Source organism: Delphinus delphis, chromosome 7, assembly GCF_949987515.2.
Source record: "Delphinus delphis chromosome 7, mDelDel1.2, whole genome shotgun sequence".
Lineage (NCBI taxonomy): Eukaryota > Metazoa > Chordata > Mammalia > Artiodactyla > Delphinidae > Delphinus > Delphinus delphis.
The window spans coordinates 56,905,812-56,917,461 of NC_082689.1; the positions used below are offsets into that span (position 1 = coordinate 56,905,812).

The following is an 11,650-nucleotide window of genomic DNA, read 5'->3' on the forward strand; positions in this document are numbered from 1 at the left end:
AGAGAAGGCAGAAGTTAGCAAGAGAAGCTGGATTTGTTTGTTTGTTTGTTTTTTTAAATGCCAGTCAGAGCCAGGTGACAGGGTTGCTGACTTTTTGGAAGAGTTTGGCTGGGTTCTCTTTACCCAACAATTTCAGTACCAAACCAGTCATGGGATGCCGCCCCCTGAAATGCTCTTATTTTTCCTTTGTATCCCCTTCTTTTTCTCAGAGAGGGAAACATGGAGATACTTAAAAAATTGTTTTTTCTGTTACCTCAAATACATTTGTTGAAATATTTCTAAGACATAACTGGAACCAACAAACTTTCAGTCTCTCAAAACTAAATATCTCTGTGATTTTGTGCCCTGGAATTTCTGCTCCATTTTCTATCTGATAAATATATTTTAATGACTGATTATATGCTAAAAAAATGAAGAAAGTGAAATTAAGATAGGAAGGAAGAACTTGTCAAGTTTTGCTGATTTCGGACAGCCCTTCACTTTTGGCTTAATTTTCCATGCAGCAAATTAAGTTGTGCAGGACTGGAAGCAAAGTCTGAATTAATGCTCTCGTTGAAAGACACTTCTCAATGGTGGCCTTGCCTCCAGTTTCCTTGTGGAACTCTGGCAAGACTTGGAGCTTCTCTACCCATCCTAGCAGGTATTCAGAGACCAGGGAAGTTTTGAACAGTAAGGAGCATAGCCTCTTGCTATTCTGCAGCTGAACCTTCTTCCAGTACAGCCTTCTAGGTCCTGTCCCTGGGGGAGGGGATTCCCCTTAGGAAAGAGACTCTGACTGGACCCTATGAGGGCCCCCTAAACCTAGCATCCCAGGGAAGCTGCTGCTATTGGATCATAGGGCAGTGGTTGAGTACCAGGCAAAGTCAGGGCTGCTCTGTTTATGAACTAAGATGACACATAGTTTACAAGCTGGGGGTGGTAGGTAGTGGAGGGATTTTGAGGCTGAATTTGCAGGAACATTTCATTTAGCTTGTATACCCTGTATCCAAGATGATTTTAGGTTTAAACTTCATGGGAATAACTTTCTTTAGCTGGCCAGGAGCACAGACTGAACGCTGTGTGTGGGTGGGTAGGTGTATTATGTTGGGGCTTTAACAACAAAAATACTCTCTGTTAAACGAAAGTCTTTGCAAACAAAAATATCCCCCAAAACTGATGTGTTGTTATTCAGTGATTTTTGCCATCTTTCCTGATTTTGGTGAGAAACTCAAGGTGGCCCTTCATTGCCCAAAGTCCTACTCTACCAGAGAGAATCAGGTCACCTCTGGTCTCCCCTCCCGTCCCTTGCTCCTTTCCCTCCTTTGCCTGCCCAAGCACCCTTTTTGGGAACTGATGATATTCTGTAAGTCACATCCTCTCTTTTCCTCCTTGTAGCTGATCTTTCAAATCATGTCCCTGTCCTGGGTTGGGGAAGGGGTAGATGCAGGCTGCGATTTAGATGTATTGAAGAACATAAGTTCCTCTGCTTGCCAAGACAGAAATGAGCTCAATTAACCACCTAATCGGTGGCCATTAGGGCCAGGACAACAATAGCCGGGTCCTAACAGAATGGGGTCCTGGGGACTCCTTTGAAAGTGTTTTCCTTGATGGCCACAGCAGAAAGTGCAGGACACCACTCTAATTAACTTGAAAGAAGCCAAAACTTCAGTGTAGAAATAAAGTCTTAATTCCAAAGTAAAGTCCAGCAGAACTGGCTGGACAGTGCTCTTAACCAAGTCTGTGCTCTGCCAACTTTGGCGCTAATTTTCCCTCTGCAGGCAATACCCAATTTCACTCAGGCTGGAGATATCAAAAGGATTTAAAAAAACAGCAAACCCGGGGTGAAGAAACGGGTCTCTAGCAAGAGCCAGACAGTGGCATCCTGAGTTTAGGCACTTTCTGTGTCTGAGATGTATTCCATTTGGATTTAACAGCACAATTAGGCTTTATTAAATGTAAATTGTTTGCAACAACAAAAAACCTCTTCAAACCGAAGCGTTATTTGGTGAAACCAGGTTTACCTCCCGCAGGGCGGTGAGCCCTTGTTTGGGATGGAGAGAACTCCTACAGTCCTGGCGGGAATTAAACACAGCGAGAGGCTTCCCTCTCAAAGAAGCACTAATCTCACTGCGAAGGGGGACCCGGAGGGTGGGTGCAGAGCCCGAGGACCCGGGTAACTTGCTGCTTTTTTCGCAAAACAAAAGATGGGACAGAAAACCATCTTCCGCTGTTTTGTCCGACAACTCAAGGTGTGGGGTTATCCTCAGAATACATCTCTAGCAGCATCATTGTTAACTGAAGTCCAGTAAGTGCTCACTCTGTCGGCCCTATGAGATGAAAGAAAATAAATCTCTCTCTCTCTCTCTCTCACCCCCACCCACATTCCGCAGAGCCCCACTGTCTCGGTGGGAAATCCAGCTGTGGTCACAGGCAGCAGGAAGGGATGAAGCTTAGGGAAATGCCTAACCACGAAGGGGCGGGGCAGGGCGGGGCGGGGCGGGGCGGGGCGCGGTGGGCGGAGGAGGCCAAGGAAAGGAAGCGGAGGAGTAAGTGGTCCGGATTAGCTTCCCGGGTGGGCGGCGCGCAGTTCCCCAGGCTCGGCGCTAGATGTCCCTGCAAGTTTTCCTGTCGCGTCGAGGGCGCACGAGCTTCAGGCAGGCAGCGAGTCCGGGGTAGCCCCGGAGTCCAGGGACAAAGTACCCTCCCAGCCCCCACCCAAGGCGGTCCTGGTGGGCGCGGGATTGTAGGGGAAAGGAGGAGGAGAAATAGAAGCAGCCCAAGAGGCCCGGAGGAGACGGCGCGAGGCCGGCCTGCCGAGGGATGGCAGCAAAAAGTTGCCAGTACAGAGTTTTCCCTGCAGTCGCCAGACCCGCATCCTCCCTAAAAAACCGAAACCTCCAAGCCGTGGGGACCGCACTCAGCCTAAAGAAAACATACCCGGTGTTCGCTGCCCGGGTTCTAGCCATCCTGCTGTCCCGCCGCACTCGGCGGCCCCAGTCCTCGAGCGAGCTTGCGTCCGGCTGCGGGCCTGCGGGTTTCGGGCCCCGTTGACCCGGAGCCTTCCTCGCCAAAGGCAGGAGCCAGGCCCCGGCGGTTGCGGGGCTCAGCGACAGCTCCGGCTCTACCGCCGCTCCTCCGCTTGGGCAGCCTGGACAAATTTTTACAACCTTCAGTCGAAGGCCAAAAGTGTTTACCACTTCACCTTGGAGGACCCGCCGCTGCTCAAGAAACAAATATTTAGTCTGGAGGCCTAACAACAAAAACAAATTTAGGCCTCTTTCATGTAATTCCTCCTTTGGAGTAAAAAGTGCTTTTCAGCCCTTCTGGAGAAAGCCCTTTCCGAACCCTCACCCCCAACGCATCTTAAAAATTCCTGCCAAACCACGCGGGCATCGGTTGATTTTTTTCTTTTTTGAGTGAGTCTTGTGCCTTGGTAGTGAGTAGGAGGTTTTGGTGGCCTGGAGGCTGCGTCTGAAAACCAGAGACTTTTGACAGGTGGTTCCCAGTCTCAGCCTGGACATTTCGGGAGAGGTGCAAGGTTTGGGCATTTCAATAATGAACCCCAACAGAACCGTGTCAGTTTTCTCACTACCTCTATGCAGACTCAATGTTTTTGAGTATTTAAAGAAGACATATGCAAAATAAAAGAACCAACAATAAATGCTGCCCAAAGCTTTAAAACCGTATAGTTTGGATATTATCAGAGATAACTTAAATCACAAGCAAGTTCTCTAATCTCTGTGTAGAAGCTTTCTTATCTCTGAAACAGGGATAATAATAGAATGATCTCTAGAGTTGCTCTGAGCATTAGAGAAGCTAATATATGTAAAAAGCACTTGTAATTTCAGAGTTAAAGCTCTATATAGGTGGGCCAATATTACTACTACTAGTAAATGTGGAATCAACATAAATTAAGGGACATTAAATATTGTAATGGAATGTTCACCGTCTCCCATGAAACACTGTCTGCTAAACGCAGTTCAGTGAAAAATTATGGGTGTCTTTTAGTGTGAGTAGTTTTCCTGACATGGTCTCGAACATACTTTTCATGATAAATGTGCTAGAATACGCAATATTAGTGTTATTTAAAAGGTGCAAAATAGTTTTGGAAACCACTAATGAATGAAGGTGTCGCCGAGAAATGGTGTTTTCCCTTTTCAACAGACTGAGGTCCGGTTTGCCACAGGTTTTGGCACGAGGGCCGAGGGGTCCCCGAGGAAGGGAGGAAGCTGGAGACCCACCCGCGGGGTGAAGGAGGAAGGGACTGCCGTCAGCACCCCCGCCCCCAGCGGCGGCTCCTGCGATTGAAAGCAGCTCACAGCCGCCGAAACCGCGAGGAAAACAGACGGGGGCGCCAAACGACAGCAATAAAGGCATCCGCGACTTCCGCTTAAGTCGCGCCTCCGCCCGATCCCACCCCTGCCAGGGCCTTGCCCCCCCCCCCCCCCCCCCGCTGCCCACGGACCGGAGCCTGGACCGAAGTGTCCCATTCAGTCCCCAAAGCTAAGTGGGACTAGGGGGTACCCTTACCAAGTTCCTGGGACAGCAACCCCCCTCCGCTGGGCGCGGCCTTCCAGGGATGGTGGAACTGGGCACTTGGACTGTGGAAGGAGAGGGAAGGAGAGGTGGGATCATCCGCAAGGCTGAGCTCTGACCACGTTAATGGCCGGAAAGCCGGCGCGAGAAGGGCTCATAGTGCTCGGAGTCGGGTGGCCTCTGGGGCAGGGGCGGAGGTGGACCCGGGTGCTGTCCACCTCTGAGCTCCCGACGCCCATTATGCGTCCCACATCTCACCTCTCCAGTCACCAGGTGCCTATCCAGCTTTCCATTTCTCACCTTGCGGGAGAATTCCGTTTTATTACCTTAAAGAGGCGGAATTGATTTTCGAAGCAGAACTCGCGTTGTTGAAATAAGTGGGTGCCAAGGGGAACAGGAGGGAAACTTTTGGCATTGACTCTGTGTATAAATGTATATAAATATATTTCACACCTCGCCTCCCCTTACATTCCTGACGCGCCCCCAACGGGTCCAAAGTTAAAAGGAAAGCGCCAACAGAGAGATGGGCAAATAGATCTCGGGTTTGCCCCTAACACACCCCCGATGTGCTGGGTGTGGCGGCAGGGAGGAAAGGGGGGGGCCCTGGGTTGGTGTCTGGGTTGGCGGTGCAAGACCCGAAACCAGCGCCCAGATTGCCAGGGTCTCTCGGCAGCTTCGGAAGCTCGCAGGCCGACCTCTGGGTCCCGTCTCTATCCGCCCTTGTTCCTGCCGGTGGCCGTGGATCTCTCCCCTTGGGCAGCTGGTGGGTGGACCCGCACAGCTCGTTGGGGGTCAGAGCATCGTGGGGCGCAAGCGAGGGAGGAGACGTGCAACGGCCTTGAGTGAAGATTGATCTTCGTTAAAATGGTTGCCAGCAGCGTCATTATGACCATCAAAGTTATCGCCAAGAGGCTCAGCCGCCAAGCTCAGGTCGGGAGGAGCAGCAGCAAGGCTAGTCCGCGATTTTTCGCGCCCAGAATCAGCGCAGGGAAGATCTGGGGCCACAGGTAAGAGGCTGGGGTGGGAGAGAGGAGGAAGGGAGAAGGAAGAAGAGCAGAGTGGGGAAGAGAGGGCTGGGGGATGGTAGGGGAAGGAAACTAAGTCTCTTCTTTCCCATCCTTGACCTCGAAACCCGGCAACTTTGCCACAAATTATTCGATTTGAGGAGGGGGGGGAAGCTGGCAACGTAAAAGTGGATTTGGGGCGGCCCATATGGCGCTGTAAATTGCGACTGTGTTTAAAGTTAGCTGTTGAATTCTGCTATGAAATCGTCCAGCCGAGTTCACTTCCCCCAGGGAAAATGCGTAGGCGAGAAGCCTATCCATCAGCAGGATTATAAAAGTAAAAAACCTAGGACTTCAAGTTCAGAACTCACTCTGCAAACGGTATTAAAAAATCAGAGAGGACCTAATGATTTCCGTTTGGAGGCGCGGGCCCAACGCACCTCCCCAGCCACGTAGCACTAAAGTGCTTTCAAAACTCTGAGATTCTCTCTCTCTCTCTCTGTCTCTCCTTCTTTCTCTCTCTCTCTCTGTCTCTCCCTCCTGGGTGGGAGGAGAGTAGCCAGGCTGAGGCGAAGAAGTGGGGAGAGAGAGAACGCGGCGTCCTATTTGTTAAATAAAATACATATTTGGTTCTGAAATTCGAAAGATAAGTAATCCAGACAGGAACGCAAGGTCTTCTCCTTAGCAACTCTTCCTACATCCTCCCCCTGTCCCCCCCCTTACCCTCCTCCCGCTTGTAAATGTTAAAAACAAACAAACAAAACTTCCCGATGATCTACTCTGGAAAATCAAAGCATTATCTATTATTTAACACGTATCTGTGTCCGAGGAAAAATGAGGAAGGCGCTGCATGATTAGGACCTAAGGGGCAACCCAGCAAACTGAGAGCGTAATGATGCCCCTAAATGAAGGGGGAAATGTGCCGCTGCGCGCTCTATTAATCAGACTGTCAATTTCACCCCCGAGGCCAAACCCCTGGGCGAGCAGAACCGGCTCTGAGCGGGCAAAGGACCGGGAGCCTTCCTCCTCACTTCTTGTCTCTTCTCGCCTCCTACCTGGATCTATTTGTCTGCTCTGAAGCCGCCTTCATTACCCACTGACAGGAGCGTGTATTTATTTGCTTATAAACCTGTTACAATAAATGATTATTCGAACGGCGTCATTCGTACCTTAATGACGAGGGAGCGCTACTTTTTGATGAATGACATCTCGGGCTCGGAAGGATGTATGGGTCATTTTGACCAGTCATTCCCTCGCTGTGGCATCCCACAATTTTTCCGCCTCCCTCCAAAAGAGATAATAATATTTAGAGGCGCTCGCTGGGGCTGAATGAGAATTAGCCCTAGGCGCAGCCCATCATTAGGACGGGACAGCCGGGCCACTGTGACATTTTTTAGAAAGCTGAGATGATGGAAAGAATAAGAAAAGAGATGATTCTGATGGAGAGAGGGCTGCACAGCCCCACAGCCGGCAAGAGGTTCTCCAATTTGTCCGACTCGGCTGGCAATGCTGTGCTCGAGGCCCTGGAAAATTCGCAGCACCCGGCTCGCCTCAGCCCGCGCCTGCCGTCTGCCCCCCTGCACAGCGCTCTAGGAGACCTCCCTGCCAAGGGCAAATTCGAAATAGATACTTTGTTCAACCTGCAGCACCCGGGCAGCGAAAGCACCGTCTCCTCCGAAATCGCGTCTGCAGCGGAGGGCCGAAAAAAGCCGGGTCATTATTCAGAGGCGGCAGCCGAGGCGGACATGAGCAGCGACGTGGAGGTGGGCTGCTCGGCGCTGCGCTCGCCCGGCGGCCTGGGCGCCGCACCGCTCAAGGAAAACAATGGCAAAGGTAATCGCGCCGCCCGCGACGCGCTCTCCAGTCCCATCCTCTCTGTTCCTCCGCTGCCCCGCCGGCCGTTCTTGGTGCCTTTGCCCCTCTCCGACCCTCTGCAGCGAGCTGCACAGAGCTGGTTCAGGCGGGGGCGGGACGCAGGCGTGGAATCGTGCCCTCCGGCTCTGCTCCTTGAGCCTCCCAGAGAGCCGCAGGCCTGGGGCCTGCCCTCGCTCCTGAGTCCGAGAAAATGTTTCTGCGTGCGGGTCTAAACGCCCGTGCGAGCCGACCTACCCCTTGCCATCCACTGAGTCGCGCTGGGGTAAGGCTTCCCAGGGCAGCTGCTCCGAACTCCGCGGCCTCTGAGCCCCAAGGCCGAGTGGAGGGGGCATTCTAAGTCGAAGGGAGTCTCGCTGGGAGCCTCGCTGGGCGCCTCTGGGAGACTCTCTTGGGTCAGCGGCAGAGAGTTGAAAAGTAGAGTCCACCCCCAAATGGTTCCTGTTTGAGCTACTGCTGTCTTTCCAATCTTAAAATATTTTAAACCAAATCCCAAAAACTGTCAAAGGAAGGTTAGAGGCCGTACAGAAAGCTGAACTGTGGTCTCCAGATCATGGCAAATCCAGAGCTTCTCAAACTGAGTCTAGATGTAGGCATTTTCCCTTGGCCAATTTTCCTCCTGAGTTGAAAATTTCCTTTTATTAAAACAAAACACCCCCCCCAATTGAGTTCCTATTATTTGGTTATGAAGAGCTCCCCAAACTTTATTGATTCCATTAACGGCAGCAATTTGTAAGCATGACAGATCCCATCAATTCAGGCAGCGCCTCGTCTTCCTCTCGCGGCTTCCCCCATCCTCGTGCAGCCCCAGCGCGGAGATCTTGGTCCTACAGTGACTCATGCGTTGTTGGCCGTTTGTTTGCCAGGGTTCGCGGAGAGTGGCTCAGCCGCGGGCACCACGACGTCTGCGTCGGGCTCTGGCCTCGGCAGCCTGCATGGAGGCGGCGGCGGCGGCGGCGGCGCGGGCGCAGCGCTGGTCGGCTCCGGCTCTGGCGCGGATCAGGTGCGGCGCTACCGCACGGCGTTCACCCGCGAACAGATCGCGCGCCTGGAGAAGGAGTTCTACCGGGAGAACTATGTGTCGCGGCCCCGCCGGTGCGAGCTGGCCGCTGCGCTCAACCTTCCCGAAACCACCATCAAGGTATTGATTCCAGCATGCGCCTGTTCTAGCCTCCTCCAAGGTGTCTGGGTTGATTTTTGTTTCTCCTTTCTGGGTGGCTAGATTTAGCTGAGGGCCTGAAGACCCGCGGGGAGAGTCACCAAAGTCACTATTTCTCAGCTGCCGTATCCGAAGGGTTGGCCGGCCTGGCTGACCTGGGAAGCCCCCGAATGGCGCAGCCCATGCCTCAAACGCTCTCCTCAGCTCAGCGCCTGCCCAGGTGCCCCTAGCCCATGTCCTTGGCCTCACTTTCCCCTCGGCGGCAAAGCCGTCTGGTCTTTGTTCCTCTGGCACGAACCAAGGGTGAAACTTTCCATTTGCTCTTGATCTTGGAGATTTATTTTCCACATAAATCGTTACAATAAGGAGAAAGGATACTGTATTTTAAAAAATCGATTAGGTTGAGAAAGTTTTGTAAACATTTTTTCTCCTGGGCAAAGAAAAAAAGCAACCTCCTGGGGGAGCAACGAAATTGTCCTTATTTACATATCTTTAGGTGATTAATTTTATTATACGTCCAGGAGAGATAGCCGGGAGGCTGGGCGATCCTCACGGAGGATCTGGCACTCTAGAAAAAGAAAAGAGGAAACTCCACGGGATAGGGGAGGAGTGTGAAAGTCTCCCTTCGGTTTGGTCAGGCTTTCTTTAATTTAGAGTTGTGACGAATGATGTCTTCATTAGATACCGTGTGGGGAGGGGTAGAAAAGTCCCTTTCCCAGTTTAAGAGGTTTAAGAGGATGTTGCTCCCGCCACTCATTTGAAGCAAAAGATTCCAACAAAACCATCCCTTCAATATCAGAACCGGACCCGTGCCAATCGGGACAATTCCTTGCAGCTCAGAGGACTCAAGACCTCGCGCGGCGACTTTTTAGAAAAGCTGCCGCGGCAGCTTCTCGTCAAAGGAGGCCTAGAATCCCTGTGCAAATCCTGGTATTGAGAGACGGGTGCTTGGCGAGGCCGGGCACCGGTGGGTGGCGGGAAAGGGAGGAAAGTTTGGGTTGGGACGAGAAACGCAGCCCAAAGCTACAGAGCAGAAGCCCGAGGAGCCGCAGCAATTGGTCACAGGGAAGAAGACTCTTGTTCGCTTAGGAGGGTGTGCCTACGGCGCTCCACACTGCCGCCCACACTGTCCCAGCTGGAAGAGGAGAGGAGACTCGGGGCTGGGCCCGGTCAGAGGGGCGTAGGCCAGGCTATTCGGAGGTCCGGGAGGGGCGGAGAGGCACGGGGCTGGGGATGGGGCCTCGGGGCGCTCCCTAACTCGGGCTGCGGCGCGGCTCTCCCCGCAGGTGTGGTTCCAGAACCGGCGCATGAAGGACAAGCGGCAGCGCCTGGCCATGTCGTGGCCGCACCCGGCCGACCCCAGCTTCTACACCTACATGATGACGCACGCGGCCGCCACCGGAAGCCTGCCCTACCCCTTCCACTCGCACGTGCCGCTGCACTACTACCCGCACGTGGGTGTCACGGCTGCGGCCGCGGCCGCTGCGGCCTCCGGCGCAGCGGCCGCGGCCTCATCGCCCTTCGCCACTTCCATCCGCCCGCTGGACACTTTCCGCGCGCTCTCGCATCCCTACTCGCGGCCGGAGCTGCTGTGCAGCTTCCGCCACCCGGGCCTCTACCAGACGCCCGCGGCCGCCGCGGGGCTCAACAGCGCGGCCTCGGCCGCAGCGGCAGCAGCAGCTGCGGCGGCCGCGGCCTCCTCGGCCGCGGCGGCCGGGGCGCCCCCCAGCGGCGGCTCCGCACCCTGCTCGTGCCTCAGTTGCCACAGCAGCCAGTCGGCCGCGGCGGCCGCAGCCGCTGCCGCCGCCGCCCTGGGCTCCCGGGGTGGCGGCGGCGGAGGCGGCGGGGGTGGCAGCGGTGGCGGCGGCGCTGGGGCCGCAGGGGGCTCGGACTTCGGCTGCAGCGCCGCAGCGCCACGCCCCGAGAGCGGCTTCCTGCCCTACTCAGCCGCTGTGCTTAGCAAGACCGCCGTGAGCCCGCCGGACCAGAGGGACGAGGCGCCGCTCACCAGATAACTACGTCGCCGCCGCCAGGGGGCCGCGCCCGCCGCTCGGAGTGTGCCCGGGAGTCCCCTGAGCGTCCCCCGTGCCCCCTGTGCGCCCACGTGCCCTCTACGCTCTGCCCGCTGCTGAGGCTGTCGCCAGGCGGCGCCCCAGCGCGGGAGACCTAAGGGAACATGTCCCGAATTGGGGGGAAGAGCCGGCACGAAAGCTCGGCGTGCTTCCCCTCAAATTATTTCTATTTTTGTATCTGCTACCCAACCACCTCCCCTCCTCTAAGTATGTTTCCCGCCGCCCAGACCCCGCATTTTTGCCTCTGTCCCGAGCTCTTGGTCTCCCCAAGACAATCTCCTCGCCCCTAAACTAGTCCTCTGGGGTCTCGGGTCCTGGCTTAAGCCGTCAGGCCTGGTTACTCGGCTGAGCCACGTGGCCAGAAGCAAGGAGAACCACAACAAAGAGAAGGGAATGGTGTGCGCTAGTGCTTTGTGCGGGAGAGAAATCCACCCCCGATGTTCCTGCTGCTTCTCTGTTTCTTCCATCCATTCTTTTCTTTAAACGAGGGTGAGAGGAGGTAGCAGTTTTTCTCTCATCCTGAGCTTGTTAGGGGCCCTATGCGAGGAGAGCGGAAGAATGGAGGTCTGAGAAGAAGGCCTGGAGGGCGGATGGAGAGCGCGGGCGGCTGCGGGTGTGTGTGTGTGTGATTGTTTACTGCGTGCGCGGGACAAGGATGGTGGGGCTGCGGCCGCCGTCCCCGGAAAGGACAAAGCCCCAAAGCCGAGATGGGAAGGGGCGGCGGTCTTGCCGCCTGTCTCTCGGCCCACAGCCCTTCTCTCTTCTGATCAGCGGTTTGGGATGGAGGCGTCTTGCATATTTTATGCAAAAAGTAATGGCTAATGAGATTGCCACAGCCAGGCCAGGAAAGGAAAGGGAAACGAGAAGATGGGGAGGGCAAGACTGACAGATCGCTGTAGTATTTGAAGAAGCGTTTTCAGCTCAGTTTTCCAAGGATTGGGTTCCACTCCATCTGGGAAATACTTGAATTTCTAGATCTATATTATCCTGAAGCATTTCCTTAGACACTTTTCTAAGTTCGGACTCTT

At 54.3% G+C, this 11,650-nt stretch overlaps 1 protein-coding gene across 1 annotated transcript; it reads left to right on the plus strand.

The window, feature by feature from the left end:
- Positions 1-6,925: 6,925 nt before the first annotated feature.
- On the plus strand, positions 6,926-10,565 carry EVX2 (even-skipped homeobox 2). The gene is made up of 3 exons (XM_060015647.1): positions 6,926-7,352; positions 8,258-8,532; positions 9,837-10,565. The coding sequence occupies exons 1-3, from the start codon at positions 6,926-6,928 to the stop codon at positions 10,563-10,565; spliced, it is 1,431 nt and encodes a 476-aa protein (XP_059871630.1).
- The last annotated feature ends 1,085 nt before the right edge of the window (positions 10,566-11,650 follow it).